The sequence below is a fragment of the Argiope bruennichi genome, chromosome 1, assembly GCF_947563725.1.
Source record: "Argiope bruennichi chromosome 1, qqArgBrue1.1, whole genome shotgun sequence".
NCBI lineage: Eukaryota > Metazoa > Arthropoda > Arachnida > Araneae > Araneidae > Argiope > Argiope bruennichi.
Genome location: NC_079151.1, coordinates 109,387,306 through 109,409,758, shown reverse-complemented (window position 1 = coordinate 109,409,758; position 22,453 = coordinate 109,387,306). Strand labels below are relative to the sequence as shown.

Sequence of the window (22,453 nt, the reverse complement as noted above, 5' to 3'; positions counted from 1 at the left end):
TTAATTTCAGAGATTCAGAAACATCTTAGAATAAAAAGCTCGGAAAAGTAAAGAGAATATTAATAATGCTGTAGAAAACTAGTCAAATTTTACATTATTCCTTTAATATTCACCTCCAAATCATTCTTTGATATTTCTTTTACATCAAGCAGAAGAAAAAAATCAGAAACTGAAATCAAAACCAACTATGTTTCAGTCTGCAGGAACATCATAGTAAACTTCTGTGTTTTGCTATTCTAAATTATTGCTCGAGTTCATTGATAAAGGAGCTATTTTATTCAATAAACATTTTGAAATACGAACTTAATCTGCTTGCTATTATATATATAAATATAATCGTGTTTCATGAATTTGAGAAATGTATGTCAAGAGTATTGATTTGTCTAATGTCACGTAGTAATAAAACTACTCAGCAGCAGTTTTGTTGACACAATCGGCGTTTCCTAGAGTGATAAATTTAGCAGGATTTGGCAAGCGCCAAATTGAATGAAAAATATGTCACAAGATTACTAAGGGGGATTTTTTTTATATTAATTCATAAACATTGCTACATTTTTAACGATTTTGAGAAATATTTATTGAAATTTAATTTTTCAAAACCTTTTTATTTCGTTTAAATAAAATGTGATCACTTTAATTTGGCGATGTTTCTGAAGTTAACTGCTCCGCCAAATTGTAATCTCGCCTCAGACAACTTCATATGTTATGTTAGTCCCTTGGCACTAACTGGTACACAAACGTGTTTTCGTGCAGATCCGAAGTATACAATTCAATAGAACGCCTCCTCATTCATTTTGGAGTACTAAATTCTCGGATTTCTGATATTGGATATCGCAATAAATTTGTTGCCGACTGTTGAATTTTAAGGTGAGTAAATTAGAATAGTGATGAAACAGCGAAGAATATATTTCGAATTTACATATTCTAATCCGATTAATTTATCATTCTCTTCCTGAAGTTCAAGATTTCAACTGGATTATTCTGTTTATCATAATAAAGGATTATCATAAAACCGACAAAATTATTTGTGCTTGGGAAAATTTTTTATACTTTGTTTGTAGTTGTATATTTCGTATTATTAAAGAGAGATAACGATTTGATGTCGAAGATTCTTGCAACTGAATTGTAAATTTTTAATTTACTTAAGTATGCCAAAAGTAATTTTTGATCATTACAATATTTTTAACATCAAGTTATTAGTAATTTTTGATACTGAAAGCCGCGTTTCTGAACTTTGAACAAGTGGTAATCTCATTTCTGATGTCATGCAGAAATTTTCTTTATATAAATTGATTATTAGTATAAATTGCCGGATGTAAAATGCATTAAAAAATCATATTAAGAATAAGAAAAGAGACATGGAATTTATAGTTTGTATTTAAAATTAATGTTGCAACAGATGGAAAATAATAAATGCAAAACAATCCTTGAATTTAATTGCAGTTATAATTTGATATTAAAATTTTTTTAGAGATACTTGTTTGTGAGTTACTTCACTAAGTTCTGCAAACATTTAATGTTAATCTTGTCTCTTAATATAATTAGTAATGTACAAAAGCATCATGTTGATCTGTTATTTGAAGGCATCCTGGTTAAAAAATCAGCAAATTCAATTTAAATTCAGTAGCAGAATTTATATTATATTAAGTTACTATATAATAAATTTAATCCTAAGAAGCACTTAAATTAAACTTATATGAAGATTTGTGTGCCATTTTTATAATATCCTTATTATCTAATCAGTAATTCTTAAATAATCTTAAAATCTACGCATTTTTCTTCTTAATTCTCATAAAAATGTAATATGACAAATTGTTTTTTATAAAACGTTTTATGAGAAGTGAATGCAAGTTCAGAATTAATTTATAAAATTATTATTTATGTAGTGATTTTTATATTTTCTATAATTAATACGAAACAAAGTATTCATTCTAGTTCAAAAGTTATATTTTAAGCTCTAAAATCTTAATTATCTTGAAATTAAATTAAAAATCTTGAAAAATTTAGATTGTTTAGTGCAATTAATGAAGCCATTGATACAATTTAATCTGTAATGCAACAACATATTATTTTATATTATGTTTATACCTAAGCGAATTATGATTTACATTATAATAAAAATTTTTAGGTAAATGAAATTACAAAATGCATATATTCCTTTCTTTTTTGCACAAAATATTTGTTTTGAACTCAAAGAAAGCTATGATATGTACATTCTTTTTTGCAAAATCTTTAGACTGTAAAAATTTATAGTTTTAAAATTATTTTTATAATTTTTTTTTATCTTTTGTCAGTTTAAATTCATATGGATATAAATGTTGGTTTATATCCATGTTTAAAAAAATAAGATTTTGGAATTTCAATTAGGATTAAACAATTATATTCATATTATTACTTTTTTTGTTGTTGTTTAAATAAGTTATCAATATTCATCCTAGAATTTAAGGATTTATTACAGGGTGTCATTGGGACAATTTATTTGCATATTATAAATATTTCTGTATGAGGACAATTTGTGCAGATTTTCTTTAATTATTAAAATAATTTCTTAACTTTCCAATAATTGTTTAGTAGTTTATTTTGCAAATTAAGGAATAATTTAATGATTTTGACAAAAAAAAAAAAAAAAAAAAAAAAAAATTTTTTTTTTTTTACTGCTGTTGGGTATGTTTATGATATTTTTCCATAACTGGTTTTGCTGAGGAATATAACTCTTAATTTTTATAAATATATGGAGTATTATTATTCTGTCTTAAGTTTTGGAATTATGTGTCTTGGTTTTTTTTACTAAAGGATATGTTTTTCTAAGTAAGTATTCACCAAATTTGAGTTTTTGGTTATCTGTGTTTGCACTAGTAATGACTCATGAAAATTATCACTAAGATTTAGTAATCTTCTATCCGAGGTTTTACTAATAGAAAAATGCTATTGAAGTTTATCTTGATTTGTTATATTAGAAAGTTAAAGCATGATTTTAATAATCTTAGAAAATATCTTTAATTATTGAGGTTAAATTATGCAGAAATCTATGTAATATTTTAATTTGATATGTACTTGTTTATGAACACTCATTTATACCATAATTATAAAGAATACGTTGGTAACAGTAAATAGAAAAAAAAAAAAAAGAAAAGAAAAAAATGCAAGATATATTACTTTAAAGAAATAAGTGAAATATCATTAATTAAATCATAATATTTTAGAAATCTAAGCTTTTTTTTTTTAAAGAAATCTAAGCTGTTTTTAATCATGGCAATATAAATAATATTTTTATCACATTGATCTCCCATCTGATAGTTAAAGTGAAATTTTGAAAGTATTATTGATCAGTATTAAAAAAAAAAAATACAAAAGCAATAAATCATTGCTTTCTAAATTCATTATTGTAAAATTGAGGGAAGAGAAAATAAATCATTGGTTAATGTTAAGTAACATGTATTTAAAATAATTATTTAATAATTTTTATAAAAAAAATGTATATATAAATAATTTTAATTTGGTGTCCAGGCTTTGAAAATAAATTTCTTAAAGAAGGTGCCATGAAAGTTTCATGACATGCAAATGAAAAACATAATAAAAGGCATACAAAAGATAATTCTTTTTTTGTTTCAGTGTAATGTTTATGAAAAAGAAAAAAATTTATGTGCATTGGTGCATATTTCATAGCAGGTTTAATTAAACATTAAGGCCAAGAATCAAATTTATCAATCATGTAAATTTAATATAACTTTTTTTTTCTCCAAATTATTGTGTTTAATATGTTCTGTATTCTAGGTAACTTCTGATAGTATTATTGATCCTTAATGAATAAAACTAAACCTTTTGGTTGATTTAAAGATTTTTTTATTGTTTTGTAAATTTTCTTGATTTACATCAATCTTGTGCATTTTAAAATGAGTTGTATTATTTTTGGGTTTTAGCATTTTATTTTTCATTCATGATTCCTTTATTATTATTATTAAAATAGTATTAATCAGAATATGCTTCTCGATAAGGTTTTACTTTATTTAGGTATTATTTATTGTATAAATGTATTACTTTAGTTAAAATATTATTTAAGTCTAATCTTAAATATTTTATTAAGTTGAAATATTGTGAAGTTTACTTACTTGCTTATTTTGTTAAGTTGAATTGAATTGAAATCTGAGTTGTTGAATTGAAATCTCTTATGTTTTACAGATATGCTTGTGTGAAAAATTCTGTTTTAGTTTTTCCAGTCAGTTACAGTACCTAGAAATTTCTTTTTTCTTCTCCAAATTCAACCATGATTAAACAATCCAATCTATTAAAATGGGCTCAAAATAACAAGAATAATTCAAAAAATGGAAGTAAGTTTTTCACTGCTAAAAAATATGCATTTCTAAAAATCTAGAATTTTGTGAATGTATGAAAATAGAGATATAACAAGTATGTCAAACTTGCAGTTTGAAATTAATATTGTTGTTGCCTAGTGCCTAATTTTAAATTAAATATTTATAAAATCTATAGTAACTATAATCTCTACTTTTTACTGCATTAATAAAATTTGGATTGCAATTTTTCAAAATAATTTTCTTCTTGGCTTTTTTATTTTTTATTTATTTTATTTTTTTATTTTCGTTAGCTAACAAAAGCTGGATTCACCCACCAGATGCATTGCAGCATGGTCATGTTGCTTATCTAGTCAAGGTAAAATTATATATATAATTTAGTGTAAGTTTCTATTTAATGTGCGAGTATCTTGTTCTGCGAAACAAATTCAGTGCATAATTTTATCTAGTACTTTTGTTTGTAACATTGCTGTGTTACAATGATAAAATTCTTTAATATATCAGAAAATTATATCTAATATTGTGTTTTACTTTTTAAAAAATCCTTTTATCTAATTACAATGTGAGAATTATTTCTAATATCTTGAAATAAATTCAAGAAAACTAATTATATAAAGTAGAATCCATTACATCAAGGGGGGGGGACACAAATCTGTACTATTTAAAAGTTATAAATAACAAAGGATTGCAGCTACTAATAGTTAACCTCTATTTTATGAGTGTGGTAATTAAGATGCCCATTAAAAATAGCATTTTGATGCAGAAACAGTTAAGTCATATGAAAATATTCTTTGATTATTTTCATTTACACCTCTTCTTATGACTTATTCTGTTCTTCTCGAATTGATTATAAATATAGTCATGATGTTTATAATAATTTGATTTGGTTTGGAGGCTGGGGCAAAATTTTATTGATAGCATTTGATCACTTGGAAGTTGAGAGTTGAGCAGATTGCTGATTAAGCTTGTTTTAAAGTTAAGGAATCAGAAGAGAAAATATTTTACAGGTAAATAAATTCTATTTTACAATTCCAGCAGCAGCTTTGGATTATAGCTAAATACATTTCTTATTATCAGAAAACAAGATAAATTAATGCAAAAAATTTTCTTTTTGATCTAAATATCCTTTTAGCTATTTCTTTTTTATTCCAACGAAAATTAAGCATGAAGCTTATGAATTTACCATATCATAGCTCTTTTAAAAATAATTAATTTTAAAGTTAAATTTTTAGATTCCAAATGCCTAAAAGTTACATTTGTAGTTGTTATATTATGTTTGAAATAGATATAAATTACAATGATAAATTATGTTATTATTTGTAGTGTGTAATTATATAATTATAATGAGTTCTTACTTTATTATCACCTTGCTTTTCCTATGAATTCATGTATATTAGTTTGATTCCAAAATTATAATATTTATTATTTTATCTTTTAGTTTCTAGGCAGTATTGAAGTTGATTCAGCTAAAGGTATTGATGTTGTGAAAGATGGAATCAGAAAATTAAAGGTTGGTGTGTTTTTTCTTTTGTATATATTTACGTTTCTTATTATATATAATTTTTATTTTGTAATACAACCTTATAATATTTAGAGTTTATTTCAAATTTCTACAAAATTATCTGAATGTACGCTGTTTTTCTGTTGGATTTGGTACTTGATAGCCTTACTCTGCATCATCACATTTTGTTTTATTTCTATTCATTGTTTTCTTAATTCAGCAATATATATATATATATATATATATATATATATATATATATATATATATATATATATTATGTATGTGTGTGTAAGCATATAATTTTTTAATCAGGAGTTTTCAAAGACAGTAGAGAGACTTTCGATTTTTTTTTTTTTTTTTTTGATGCTGTTTTATTTTATGACAGAGAGGCATGCATTATGTCCAAGCAGGAGCGACGAACACGCACACAACACACAGCGAATAGAAAAAAGGCTGATGAACATTTTATCCTGGTCTTATATGAGATTTCTGACACATGTTGATTCTGATTGGAATTTCTCATGTGTTGACCTTGACAAGGAAAACAGAGGGATCCTTTAGAAGAATCTGTTTATATCAGCGACTCAGCACGTGGGAACCGCTGACACAATCATTTTTACAAAGCTTCAGTTGAATTTATTAAAAAGAAAAAGTGGAATGGGATCTGGAAATAAGAGAATATTTTAGAATGACTTTGACATGGGCTGAACTAGGCTAAGAAATTAATTAGGATTAAATTAAATTTTAAAATATCATTACATATATATATAATGCTGATTTATCTTTCCTGGAATTCTGAACAGAAATTTTGACTTACTGAAGAATCAAATGTTTCTTTTTCTTTATTCTCATAAAATGAATTTGTAGAACATTACAAATCTTACTGTTTTTTTTCATAAATTGCACTCATTAGTTTTGATATTTGAAATTCTTGTTTATTTACCATAGGTAATGAATCTTATGCATTCAATAGAATCTCCAAGCATCTTATTAATCTTATTTGAATTGGTCATACATTGTACGCAATTTTTGAAAAGTGTGAAAGATTCTTATTGAAAAGATTTTTCTAATAACATTTTTAAAAAATGAATAAGAAATTTCTATAAAGTTTTTTTTTTTTTTTTTTTTTTTTTTTTTTATCAAAAGAGGGATTTTTTAACTATGTATTCTTGGAAGACAAACAAAAGTGTAATTTTGAATAGTTTTATACTTGATTGTCCATACTTAAATATTTCAGATTGTAATTTTTGATTTTAGAAATAATTATCATAAATGGTCATTAACTTGCATACTAGGAATTTTGTGTAGAATTAATTTTTGAAAGAACTAAAAATAGAAGAAAATTTTACAACTAACATGAATTGAAATTAATGGATTAGAATTCATTAAAAACCATTATAAACTTTGTATTACTAATGGTGATATGTCTTTAAATGTTGATTATATTTCAAATCTCTTCATCTAAATTGTGTAGTGGAATCAAAATGCTTCAGATTTAATTTCTTGTTCAGAATCATATTTTTCTACAGGCGTATAACTTTTGGAGTGCATGTAGCATTCAGGATTTTTATCATTTTTGTAGAAAATTTATGAAGTGATTGGATTTTGTTTTTTCTAGTATTTCCAGGCTACATTCTTTTTTTTTTTTTTTCTTAATCTTTTTAATAGTTTAATTTCAAATATATGTCATAAGGACATTAATTAAGTTTGATTGCTACTCCTAAATTAAATTGAAATCCAGAAGTAGCTTTTATAAAGTCATTCTTTTTTGTTTTTGTTTGGATGTTTTTAACTTATGAACCAGCCCTAATTAAATAAGAAAAACTGTAAAGATAACTTAAAAACAAAACAGAATTTTATATTTCAGAAAAACAAATTAACACAGCATTGTAAAATTGCCATTCATATGACATGAAAGAGTGTGAAGTTATATGATTTTGAATGTTTATAAAATTGAGGCCAGAATTTTTTAAATCATAACTTCATGTTTTGACATAATTTTGTGAAATTCTACAGTGCTTCATCTATTTTATTTTTCTCCTTTAAATGTGTCATTTGTATTCTTCCCCCCCCCCCCTTTTATTTTGTATGCATACTTATATAAAATCCAAATTGAAGACTAATGGGAAAAGATGGGCCTCTACAAAGCAACCCATCCAATAGAAAAGCACCGAAGTCTGCTAAAGGCAAAAAGAAAGTCATTTGTTATTTGCTCAGATCCTTTGAAATGCCAAACAATAGAATCAAATATTAGGTAAAAAGTAAATTTAGAGAATTAAAAAAAATAGTAAAAAAAATGAAGGGAACATAAAAACAATATAGAATGTGAGAAAAAATAATTTCTATTGTTATTAATGAGTCTAGTTCTTTAATCAATAGTTTCTCAATAATCAAGATGGAAGAGTTTCTGATGAGTTGTAATTCTAGTAAGATTTTATTTCCATTGAGCCAGAAGGCAACTATTCATGTTGGTTATTCCAAAATTCGTGTTCTCTAATAATGTGTGGAATTGTATGTGCTGCTCCTCCACAGAAACACTTTATCTTTGTCCATAAAATCTGGTCTGGTAAATCTTAAAGTACCATGGACCATTTGAATAATTGAAGTAAAAAATTCATTTGGTTATTATCTTTTTAGTACTACATTATCAAAAAGTTTTGTTTTTTTTCCACCTAACTCCTTTTTTGGATTTTTGTCATCTATTTTGCTTTCATCATTTCCATCTTGTCTTCATTTGTAACTTGAACATTCAATTTATTGAAATTAATACCAATTAAATTTTTTATAACAAATTTTGTTAGAATGTCTGCTCTTTCACTTCCATTTAATTCTGTATATATTTTTATCCAGATGTGCTCCACATTTTCATAAATTTTACTTATGACAACACTGTCAGATGGCAATACAAGTTTTTTTATAGTTTTAAATAATTAATCTTGATCAACTAGAAGATATGACATTATCACTAGTTACTCACATTCTTTGTAATGAATTTCTTACTGCTTTTATAACTGCACTATTATGAAACTGAATGCTTTTCAAAAATCTGTAAATATCAGAATATAATTTTAAAATAAAATCATGAGTCACCATATTCATTGGATATTATCACATGTACAGAAGCTTGCAAAATATTCTAATAATAGTAAACTTGGGAACAGATTACTTATTACTTCTTACTTAATACTTTCAACTTCTGCAAAATTAACTTTTTGTAGACACTAATATGATAATCTAGATCTGGAAATTATATAGATGAGAAGTTTTTCATTTTATTTTTAATGTCTGATTTGACATAAAATGGTAAAAGATATTGTAGCAAGAAAAATGCAACCATTTAAAGGCATTAATTATCCTTACAAATTCAAAATGTTTGTTGCTGTTGTTTAGAATAACAAGTAGTTATAGTTCTATTATTGAAATATTCTGAAAGCTATTATATGTGTGATAAAATCATATGAATATGATGAAGCTTAAGATTATATTCTAGTATTTATAGATTTTTATAAAACTTTTATAGTTTGTAAAAGTGTGGTTTGCTATTGACACTTCTTTTATTCTTTGACAATTGGAATGCACCTATTGAATACTTGTATAGCTACATTTAAAAATATTCTATATTCTTTTGTTACTGACAGAGGAGGCAGACTTTGAATGTGTAATAATTTAATTTTTGTCAAGTCCTTCTTCCAAATTTCTTTGCCATAAAACATGATTTTCACCATAAGTCAAGTGGATTTGTCTAATGATTTATGATCCAAGTCCATAAATTACTCTTGAAATCTTATGCAATTTTGCATGAAAGTACTATTTTTTTTTTTTTTTTTTAATTTTAAGAGAAGAAAAAATGTGTTATGGCTGTTAATTTAAAGACCAGAGAAATGCCTTTCTATTTTTAAATATGATAAATTTTGATTTATTCTGACTAGTATAATAAAATATATTCTGTAACCCAAAACTTTAATGTATGTAATTTTATCATCTTGATAAATTTGTTTATTTTACTGTCATGTAAAAACTATGACAGAAATGAAAATGATGGCATGCACTCAAGCTTGGACTTTAAAAAAAAAATAACTCATTACAGATTAACTTAACATGGAGATTTAAATTTATATCTTACAGAAGGGTTGTTGTTGGGATTTTGCTGGTTAACAAGATTTACTACATTTCTGAACCATCTCCGCCATAAATGAACCACTCATTGATATTTATAATAAACCAAGAAATTTTAAAAACAGTAAATCATTTTCTGTAATGTTTTTAAATTTTTTTTAATTGAGTAAATTTATAGTCACATTTTTTTAGCTAAATATTCCTTATGAATTACATTTGTACATCTGTATTCAGCATTTGCATTATAAAAAGATCAATTTAAATTAAAATATAGACTAATTTTTTTTTTTCTTTTTCTTTTAGTTTAATCAACAACTGAAAAAGGCTGAAGGTACAAAAACACCAAAAGTTGAAGTCACTATTTCAATTGATGGTGTTGCTATCCAAGATAAGCAAACCAAGGTATTACTTCATAAATTTTTGTAACTTCAAAAGTGTTTTTTTCCCTTTTTAAAAAAATAATTTTACTAAAATGTCTGATAATTATTCTAAGAAAGTTTCTTAAATTTCCTCTTGGCTTTTTTTCCCCACCTAAAACTATTTTTACAGTCATGTTCATTCAACTAAAAAAATTTTGTAATAAGTAATATTTACACATGCAGATAGGGCATGCTCATAAATCAAGAAAATTTTCATTAAACTTAGAAGTGACCAATTATTTTAATGATTTTAACCAATTATTTTAATGTTTTTTTTAAATTTATAATTTAATCTTTAGCATCTGCTTTTGCCATAGGATTTTTTTAAATGTAAAAATAAAGCAGTTTATTAAAGCTGAGTATAATAAATGAAACATTTTGATTTGGTTGCTTGAAGGGTTAATATGTTCTTATAAAATTATAATACTTTTCAAATGATTGTGTGATTCTAAAAAGGGATTTAAATATGCTAAATGACTTTTCAGTAGAGTTTTTTATATTCATTGAATAACTTGATGCCTTAACATTGATTCAATGTTGGCTTTATTTGTGTAAAGAAAAAAGAAAAAAAAAGATATATCTGATTTACATTAAGAATTTTTTCAACTAGCTGCTTAATCTGAGTTAGAAATCGTGATTTAAAAATGTAATATAATATTTTGTCATGTAATATTATAGAAGTGGAATTTTTTTAAAAATAACTCTGTAATATCAGTATAGCATATGTTAAATCTTGAATAAAACTTTCTCTCTCTAGCAAATATTCCATCAGTATCCATTGCATCGTATATCATATTGTGCAAACGACAAATCTGATAAGAAATTTTTTAGTTTCATTGCTAAAGAAGAAAATAAGGATAAACATATGTGTTTTGTATTTGCTAGCGATAAATTGGTAAGTAAATTTTTTGTTTATTTATTTTTTCTTATTTTCTTATCTATTTCATTTTATTAACATCTTGGGAACTTTTCTCCACTTATTCAACATCTATTAAAAACTTTAAGCTTTTATGTTATTTAACTTCATTAAAAGCTTAGAAAATTTTGAATATTTAAAGATTAATATTACAGGTTTATTTTCTGATTCTATAGTAAATATAAAAGCTTTAGCTATGGAAAGAAATTTTGAATTTTTTAATCATTAGTCAATTCATCTGCTTTGAAATTAATTAGAACAACACTGAAAGATCTTGTAATTTAGAGATGGGAATTTATTTTTTAATTCGTCTGTCACTGATGCAAAATGTTTTCTCAGAAGTTTTTTTAATATTCAATAGATCCTTTGTCAACTAAAATTATACTAACTATGTAATTAGCACTTAAAAAGATGCAACTATGAGAACAATATTCTTGCTGAAATACATATGGAATACAAATTAAAGAATTCATCATGTATAAGATGGATACTAAAAATCAATACTTGCAAATTACACTTTCAAAATAAATGTTGTTCATAATAAAATATTAATAATAATAAATGTTGTTCATAATAAAATATTAATAATAATAAATGTTGTCCATAATAAAATATAAATAATAATAAATGTTGTTCATAATTAAATATAAATGCTAATATTTATTCATTTGTTTATAACTCTATATTTTATTTTTAATCTTTATCAAAATAATTGGTCAGATTATATATTTAGAAATACTAAATAATCTGAATAGCAATAAAAAGTGTTTTGATTTTTTTTTTCTTTCATGTATGAAATTAGTGGTATTGAGTGATGCTGAAAAGGATAGTTAAAATAGTAATCAATTTTAATTGGTATAATAATGGTGCATTAATTTATTTTACTACTGTAAGAAAAATGTAAATGTTGATCTTAATCTAGTTGTTTTTCTTAAGTCTTTTTTAAAGTATTAAAAAAGAAATCTTTTGCCTATTTCTTTTGTAAGCAAACATAAAACTTTCAAAACTTAAAATTATTTGAAAAAAATGTTTAAAAATATCAGATATTCCTTATGTTTTAGAATGCAGTCATTTAATTGTTAGTTTTTCACTCTCTCTCTCTCAAACAATTCAGCATATTGTAAAATTCCTCAAGTGAATGTTGAAAATTTTGTATTTTCTTATATCAAATATATATTTCTTGTATTAAACAAAAGTATTTTTTTTTCGGTGTTTACAACTTTAAGATTTCTTTTTTCAAATCATGACCTTTCTGAAATAAATTCTGAAATTTTAAATATTTAATATTAGAGTACCTTTGTTTGACTTGTTTCATAAATATGGTATATATATATATATGTGTTATTTTTGTGTCAATAATTTATTTAATATCTTCACATCATCAACTTACATTCTTCTTTCTTTTTGAACTAACATCTCTAAATTTAAATATTTGAAAAAAATATTTTTATACTATTTTTTTAATATAAGAACTCAGATTGTAGCTTGAAAAGAAGGTGCATTTTTTTATGTCTTTTCTTATTATTTCATTAGGCTGAAGACATCACATTGACTATAGGAGAAGCATTTGATTTGGCATATCGAAAATTTTTAGATACATCAGGAAGAGATCTGGAGGCCAAAAAACAGTTGATGATTCTGCAAAAAAGGGTACATTAAGATTTTTTTAAATTTTATTTATTAATTTCTGTTTGTATGTCTTCTCCTGTGGCTTCTATTTACGATGTTCTAAAGTGCAAGGACACACCATGCACTTTAGTTGCATGCACAACCAGTTGCCTTTAATTGTGATTAATTATTTTTTGTGTCTACTCTGTGTCTTCTTTTCATAGCAGTTTATGTAAATAAATATATAAAAATTAATAATGTTTTTTTCCCTAATATTTTAAGCTCTTTTGGGTAAATTAACAATTTATAACAGTTATGATAAGATCTGTAATATTAATTCCAAGTCATAATCAATTGAATACCAGTCATTCAGATCATAGTTGAGATATATTTCCTTTCCTCACTATAAATAAATCTGAAGCAAATACACACTTTTTAACACAGTGAAATAACTAATACACATAGCCTTAATGTTTCGAAATCTATTTGGTAAATATTTGTGGACTCAAATATTTTTATTTAATATCTTTAAATTGTAATTGCATTCTCAAATTGGGGGAGGGGGGACACATTGATGACTATATAAAACCATTGAATATTGTGTCAGTTTTAAGACATAGTGTTTCAATTCAATAAAGTGCAATCTTCCCTTAGCTGGACAACCGATTATTATACTAAAAAATTCTTAATTTAATCAAAAGGTAAAGGTTGTGGTACATCTTACTTTATTTGTTAAGCTCCAAAGATGACCATTATTGGTCACATGTAATTGCAAATTTACCTGGGTTGGTTTATATAAGAAAGGGCAAACAACAGTGTAATTTTACAAGATTCCCTCTCCTCCCCCCCCCCCAAGTAATTTCTTTTATTTGTTGGCTTAATTTTTTTTATACTAATGGAACTGTTTTTGTATACAATTTAGGTTGGTTATCATTCACATACTCATATATGATGTATTATACGTCTATGGAAACATTTTATTATTCTATTGCATTTATTATTTGTTTTAGATTGCATTTATAGAGATAAAAATCTGAAACCTGCTATAATTTTATTTATTATTAAGTCAATTTATTAGAGTTGCATTCTGCCTTTTTAATCTTCATTTTCTTTTGGGCAAACTTTTTTTTTTAAGCCTTCTAATAAATAACTATTTTTTCTACTTTGCAGGTTCAAGATCTAGAAAAAGAAAATTCAATGCTCAAACAGAGGTTAGCAGAAGTATCTAAAGGTGCAGTTACAGAAAATGGAAACATGAAGAATGGACAAATGGTAAGCTTCAAAGAATCCTTCATTTATATAATAAGTTCTGGTGAGTTTCTACATGGAATCATGGAATTTTATTTAATTCAGCAGATGTTTCTTTATATTATTAAATAGTGCCCCAAAAAAGTTGAACTGCATATTTGAAATCTATTGTAAATAATTAGAGTAAATTGCAGGCTTTTTAAATAAAAGATAACAAAATTCAGTAGCAGATGTTATATAAATATAATAACAGGAATTATTCCTACAATTTTTATGATTTCCCCTAAACGAGATTAATTTTAAAAAATTCCGTTTCTTGCAATTGAATCTTTATAAAACAATTATATATCTGTATCTGTAAAATGGAAATTATTGTAAAAATTTTGAATTTCAGTTTTAGCTGTGGAATTTAAACAAACCCCTATTCTTTTATTTCATGCGGAAAAAAATTGATTACAATGAATTATAAATTATGAGTTACATATGAAAATAATTAAGATTAATTTCACATATTTATAGCTTGTTTGAGTCTTGTTACTTAAGTAAATTTCTATATTTGGACAAAAAAATATCTGAAAATCATTCAATATGTAAGTTTTTACCAGAAAAATGTTACAGAAATGTCTTAATAGAAGAAACATGTAGTCAGTTTTTGTTAATTTTTCTAAATGTATAATTTGCATTGTAATAATCTTTTTTTTTTTTAATGTGTAGAATCAAAACCTTCTTAATTTGAATGGTGACATTCCTACTACTCGACATCAATCAGCAATTGATCCTGGCTATAACAATACAGTGAATAAAAATGCTCGAAATGAAATGTCTAAATCAATGCCTCCTACTTCTCCCTCTCAGGTAATTAAATATTTCATTTTATATTTTGAATTAGACACTTTCTGAGTAGATGAACAGTAATGAACACTATTAAGTTCAAGTTGTGAAAGTTACAACTTCATATTGTAGGATTTAATATAGTTTTTACTAAGTACTACCTCACCTTCAATTTCAGTTGTGAAGGTAGAAAATTGCATTAGTCACAAAACATTTTTCAGTCAATTTTTTTTAGGAAAAGAAATTTCTTTTTATTCTCTCATAATAAAACTTTTTAAGTGTCGAATTATTTATTTTGATACCATTACTTTTAAGTTTTAAGAACCATCTTACAGCAGACGTATCATGTTTAATAGCTAGTAATAGAAACATGGTAATCTGGTGAATTTCTGCCTTTTTGTTTAGAAAATTATCAAATCTGAGTAAGTTAGTTGGATGTTAATGTAATTGAAAAAATTAGCTTGGCTATAAGACATTTTTAAAAAAATAATTGAAAAAAAATGTGAATCCTCTTTAATCTTGTATCATTCCTTTAAAAAAACTTTGTGATAAACTGAATGTATGTTTCTTGCTCAAATCATATGATTCTGTTTTATGATATTAAACCTTCTCCATTAAGATCTTTTGTTAGATATTTTGAAATATTTAAAAGCATTTTTTAATAACTTCATTGATTATGTTTTTAATTTCTTTAGTCTAAATTTATAGCGGATTTTATATCTTACAAGTGTAAGAGTCATTTGTTCCCTTAGTAAATACATATTATACTTGCAGTATGTAAAATTTTTTTGGTAAAGAAATCAAAACATGTTTGCCAATATCTTTAGCTGCAATATGGCTTTTGCAAATAATTAATAAAACAGGTTAGTATCGCATTGCATTCATTTTTAGTAATTTTAATTGTGCATGTGTGTTTTCCCCAGACTTTTTATAGTTCTAAATTAGTTAATTTTGAAGTTTTAGAGCTCATTAGAATTTATAGAAAAAAAATTTATGAAATAATTTTTTTCTGAAAATTTAATATGTATTCTATTTCTAATGCTATTGATTTTTTTTTTTTTTTACTACCTTGTATATTAAAAATGTATTTGCTTGTTGTAACAGGAACTTTTTACTCTTGTAACCTTACCAATAACTACTCCTACTGTTGGCACGAAATTAGAAAATTTATGTTTGGATGACCTTGATGACTTCAATCCTAGACAAGAAACTCCCATTACTAATGGAAATAAAGGCAAGGCTCAATATAAAAATGCACTTCTTATTCTTTCTAAAATTATTATATTTAATTATTCAGATCAAATATGGATGCTTTTATCAAATTTAGATTTTAAAATTTAAGATTAATTTAAATTAAATAAAATCAGTGGTAGTTTTTGGTTATATTTTCAAAGCTATAAATTCTTAAAATCTAAATGTAATACTAATAATAAGCATTATACAATATGATTGTTTGTTTTTATACTACTTGCAATAAAAGCAAATTATGAAAAATATGGAGATAGTAAAAGTTCTAAAACTTTATTGCAGTAGATATTTTAAAATCTTTTTCATGTAAAATATTGTTAAAATGGATATGAGTTATCAACTTTTAAATTTGTTTTCATTTTATAAAGTATCTTTCATTTGTTATCTAAACAATATTTTTTTTCTCTGAAATAGTCATTTATATCAATGGTATCTTATTTAAATGTATCTTGATTAATGTATGAGAATACCTATGTCTCAATGAAAATCTTCCTGAGCATTTTGCTCCTACCAAGAATGCATGTATAACATTTACAGGAATAAAAAATAAGGTTTTTATTTTTATGTAAAAATTATTCTACAGTGTTAATATATATATATATATATATATATATACTTTCTATGCTGTTTCAGATTCATGATTAATAATATTCACAATATAATTTTTTTTAAAATTACTATGTATTTTTATGTTACAGTTCAGTGCATTTTAATCCGAATTTCATTTCTGTTCCAATATTTTAGAAAGTGTTATAAATGTGCAAGTAGATAAATATTTTGTAATTATTGAAATATGTTGTAATCTTATTTTATAATATGACAAAAATTGATATATCTTATCATTCCAACAAAAAGTGATTCTAAGAGAACAAACAGTATTGTGTAAAGAAGATAGGCCAATCATTTTCATTTTTAGCAAACTATTATTAAAATACATAAAACACATTTTAAATTTTTTATAATTTTTGCAGCAAATGGAATGAAGACAGATATTTTTGGAGCTCCTCCATTCAACCCATATCAGACATCAAACAATGATCCATTTGGAATGGGAGATTTTAGTTCTGTTGCTACGAATGATTTAGAAAATGCTATTGGTGAACTGGATAAGAAGATATCAGAAATGCGGGTATGTTGTATAGAATAGTTTTTTCTGAATTTTCGCCTTATTTTTTATTTCCCAGTTTTTATGCATTACTACATATGAAAATTTTACAAGTTTGGGAAAATAAAGATATTGCCATTTTGAAGTTATTGAAGCAGTGATTTTATTCATATTTTCATTTTAGATTTCCTTAACTCAGCTGTTAGATATGTACTTGTTAAACATTATATGTTTTTTTTTTTTTTTTTTTTTTTTTAAATTCTGAATGGATCAGCTATTTATTGCAATTGCGATATTTAATTTGTTAAAAATAAATTGTGATTGATATTTGATTAATTAAATTTGAACATGTGAATATTTGTCTAGGTATTGAAAAGTTTCTTACCAGCTTTCGTAAAATAAAAATTTTAGTTATACATTCTCTCAGGTCCTTCGCACACACTTATGCATATCAGTAGGACTTTATTTATTTTATTTGTGAACCTCTCTGTCATATCAGAATATAGGAAAATATGTCATTTTTTAGTATTTACAAAAGCAAATTAAAATAGTTATTCATCAAATTTTAATGAGGTTATTGAAATATGTTGATTAATGAAATAAATATAATGTTCCTTAACTTTATTTTTGCCTACTAGAATGAATACATTTAAAAGAAGATATTTAAGAAGCTTTCTTGTCTCCAATATTACTTTGCAACCCCTTCCTTCTTGAAATGTTGCTACCTCCATTACAAAAAAAAAAAAAAAAAAAAAAAAAACTTGTGGAAGAATAGTAAAAACAAAATGGTTTAATTTTTCTGAGTCTGAATACATGAATTATTATTCATTGTATTCAAAATATTCATGTTAAACTATGTTCAAAACATTCATGCTTCATTAATACATATGCTTTGGCTGAAAATTTTGGACATATATTAGTTATAATGGTGGTTTCGTCTCTACAAAATAGATGTTCTTGCTAAATACGTTTTTTTTTATACCATAGGCATTTTTTAATCCATATCAGAAGTATGCATATCTCTATTTTTTCCCCCTAAGCTAATCAATGTGAAAAATAAAATAGTATTGTTTGTCAACGAATTCTAAAACCTCCACATTTTTGCACATGCATTTGGATGGGTTTAATTTGACAAAATAGGGGTGAGAGGAAAGATTAAAGGAAAAGATGTTTTCATTTAACAATAAAGTAAATTAAGGAAATAGTATATTCTTCTGCATTTCACACCTTGGCAAGATAGAATCATCAAAAAGTGTATATTTCAGAATACTAAAATAAACAGTATAGGAATACTAAAAAAATAGAGTACATTTGATAAGTTTTTAGTTGATGTTTTTTTTTGGGGGGGGGGATTGAGAGAAACTTAATTTTCACTTTTCAAAAACTGTTTTAATCCTTTTTTATAAATATTCATGAAAAAAAGGATTTGTATATTTTAAAAATATATAGAATTTTTAATAATTTTCTTCTAGGATGGTTTCCAGAGAGGCATATCCTTTGGAAATGAAGACTTCTTTGATTCTGCAGAAAGCCATTGAGCATTGTTTGGACTGTTCAAACAAGTTTTAAAGTTTATTTACATAAGCAGTTCGTCATTTACAAATTGTCGCACAATGTAGACAATGATGTTTTCTAATTGCATATGTAAGAATGTATGTTTTAATATAAGAAAGTTCAATAAGGGGACCATAATTTACAAGATCAGTAACTATTTTATACTGTTAGATATATAACATCTAACTGGAAGCATAATTTGTTTGGATTTTATTGAAAAGCTAGCTGAATGTGGTGTTTAGTTAATCATATGTTGTAAATAAATCTAATTTTTATTTTTCCTTGACTCACAATGTTTTGCAATCTTTTGCACTTGTATATTTTGGATATGTCTTAATTTATAGTAAAAATAAGGCATTGGGATGTTTTGATTGCTAATATTGGCTGAAGCTGATTCATGAAAAAGTTTTTTTTTTTTTTTTTCTTTTATTGTTTCAAAAAAATTTGAACTTGCATGTGTATAAATGTGCCAAAATTATGTATTTTTGATTGTTTATTTGTTTGTATTACTTCATTATTTTCATTTATAAGTAATGTGTAAAATTACTTTTACACATTAGTCAAAACTGAGTCTTGTATAGATATACTAATTGGGATTTTTAACATATAAAAATTTACGATTTTTGCTAATTATATGAAATGTAGAATTCCTAATGTAAATATGTTTTCGTTTCTTTTTACCATATTTATTTGACTCTAGAGAATTTTTACAATTATTTAATATTTAGGAAACATAGTTTAGTAAAGTTTTGGACATCAAAATGTATGTACAAAATGTTACATAATATACTTTTTCGCTAAAATTGTGTTATTCTATAGTATCATATGTCAGATATGAATTTTTTTTTTTTGAAGTTATCTTTTGTGAAACTTAAATTAAAAAGAAAAAATTATAGTATTTTGTTTTTCAGAATTATCTATATATAATTCAGTATACTGTTTCATGGCATATTTATATATCAAAATACTCTATAATAAATTCTTATGTTGATTTTTTTTTTATTTTATAATTGAGTCTAAATTTATGAAGTTCCCAAAGAAAAAAAAAAAGCCATGTAAAAGTTTCATGTTTTGCAATATTTAATTTTAGATGTGATTCTTCTATGACTCTGCCCACCGAACATTGTTGGGAATGTTGAAATCTGCTTTTACCTTTAAATTAGAAAAAAGAATTTTTACTCTCAAAACCACTCTAAGAATATTTTAGTAAATCTTTTATAAAGTGTAGTGTTGTATGTAGTATAACAATTTAAACTTTAATCAGAAGATTTTAGAGAATTTTTCTCCAATAATTAGAATTCACTACTACTTTTTAATGTGGACACAACTATAGGTGCCCACCACCACTAAAAAGAAATCAGAAAAGAAAAAAGAATGTATTTGTGTATGTGAAATGACTTTTTTAAAAAATACTCTTCAATATTTGTAGATGAAAATTATTCTTGAAAATATCATCTTGACTTAAAATATATTACTACAATTTATTTTTTATTTAAAATTTAATTTCCTTTTTTTACTTATTAATACTTTTTTTACACATTAATTGTGCTTTTTTATTTTTATTTTACAATTTAAAGATTTCAAAAATCTATGGGACAAAATTTAAGGAGTCTCAAGTTACAATACTTGACATTGTTCTAAAGTATTTAGTAATTTCGTTCAATATTTTTGCAAATTTTAAAAGCTTTTGCTTTTTTTTTTTTTTTTTTTTTTCCCTTCCTGTAAGAAATATTTTCTACTAGCAATTGGTATTTCAGTTTGGAATGGCTTTTTAACTAAGAATTGCTTTTATTTATATATATATTCTTTAAAAATAATTGTTTTTTTTTAAATGCAATACTTTTTAATTGTTTTAATAGGAGGATCTGCCTTGTTTGTACATATTTTGGCTTTGTTTAGTATTTGAAAATTAATTTGTGTGATTAATACTTTTTTTTTTTTTTTTTTTTTTTGTTCTTTGAAAAATCAAAACTGTAATTTAAAGCTTAAAAAAATCTGTTACTTTGTTGAATCTTTAGTAATTTTTGTATCATATGGAAATTGGATATTCTATTGTCTAATAGTGAGAATATTTTCCTGCTTTGGTGTTACTTTAAATGCACATTTTATTTAGAAATGTATTATGATCTGAGTTTAATTGAATGTTCTAATTCTTGTCACATATGCATCTTTCTTCATAATTTAATATTTTTCACACTTGCATCTATTTCTCCTTGTTCTCATTAGTGTATATGAATTGTATCTTGTTTGTTTTATGGAGCTTCTTCTTTTTACTTTTAAAATTATTCTTCATAATTCTACTCTTAGAATTCTCAGCTTTGCTCTGTAAAAAAAGAATTTAATTAAAAAAAACTGTGATAATTATAAGTAGTTATTTTTCTTGTCTTTCCAAAAAATATTTAAAATTTTGGTACACAAATTCCATGTGTATAATTTTAATGTTTTATATATATATATATATATATATATATATATATAAATTTAAGGTACTTATATGTTGATTTTATATAAAGATAAATCCAAGTTAAAGCTTTTTCATTGGTTAATTAATTTTCTTTTCTGTTTGCAATTCATCTACAAATAATATTTTATCAAATAGAAAATGCTTAGGAGAAGTAGAGGTGGGGATCATAACTGAAACCATTTTTAATTCCAATCATTTGTATGCAAGATATTACAAAAGAAATCCTTTTAATGATTGTATCGATTATTTTTTTATTCTTCTGTAAACAAAACTGAGACTTGGCTTGTACCAGAAGGCCTCTTATACCTGTTTTCAATACTGTTTATTTTTACAGACAACAGTCTGTATATGATCATGTAGGAAAATCAAAATTTATTTCTGTAAATTATACATAGCATTCATAATCAACAATTTACAATTCTACACCCACAAACAATTCTTCAATTTTTCATGTATGTTCCATATGTTATTAAAAAAAATCTACACTAATTGCTGTCCAAAATTCAATATTTTTCTTTCTATAATATTTATATGTTATTGCTTGATAAATGTTAATGAGGGAACATTAAGTCATCACATATTAATAAATTGCAATAAAGTAATAAAAGGAATTTAAATTTCAAGAGTATAAGTGGAAAATATGAAATTCTATATGTAAATTGTGATATAAGAAGATATATTTCAAGATTTCATTATTTAATAAACTTGGATTTCAAAAATGCTTTTCAAAACATGTGCACATCATCAAAAATTCAACTGCTTTTATGGATTATGCAGTCTTTGTATCAGGCTTGTTATTTTGGTAATTAATATCTAGGCTTGTGACTGCTGAGAATTTTACATTAGTCAGATCGAATTGAGAAAAAGTTATTAGCTCTAGCTGAAAAATAAATTGTAAAACATGCAAATTTTATGTTAGTAAGTAATAATAAGATAATACTAAGACTTTATCAAGTATAGTCAGTTTCATTATGCATACTTAATTATAAAGGCATTAATTTATCTATAATTGTGTACACATGTCACACAATTATATTTAAGTCATAATAAATACACACATGTATATATTCTAAAGTTATTGAAATAAAATTGAATGTAAAATAAATCATTAACATGTTGATAAGTAAAAA

General features: G+C 24.4%; 1 protein-coding gene across 1 annotated transcript; it reads left to right on the top strand.

Moving 5' to 3' along the window:
• The first annotated feature begins 702 nt into the window (after positions 1–702).
• On the top strand, positions 703–20,739 carry LOC129975963 (PTB domain-containing engulfment adapter protein 1-like). Its single transcript, XM_056089275.1, has 12 exons — positions 703–867; positions 4,180–4,328; positions 4,604–4,668; positions 5,749–5,820; positions 10,234–10,332; positions 11,107–11,244; positions 12,799–12,915; positions 14,044–14,145; positions 14,836–14,976; positions 16,057–16,186; positions 17,172–17,329; positions 18,778–20,739. The coding sequence occupies exons 2-12, from the start codon at positions 4,265–4,267 to the stop codon at positions 18,841–18,843; spliced, it is 1,152 nt and encodes a 383-aa protein (XP_055945250.1). The 5' UTR covers positions 703–867; positions 4,180–4,264; the 3' UTR covers positions 18,844–20,739.
• The last annotated feature ends 1,714 nt before the right edge of the window (positions 20,740–22,453 follow it).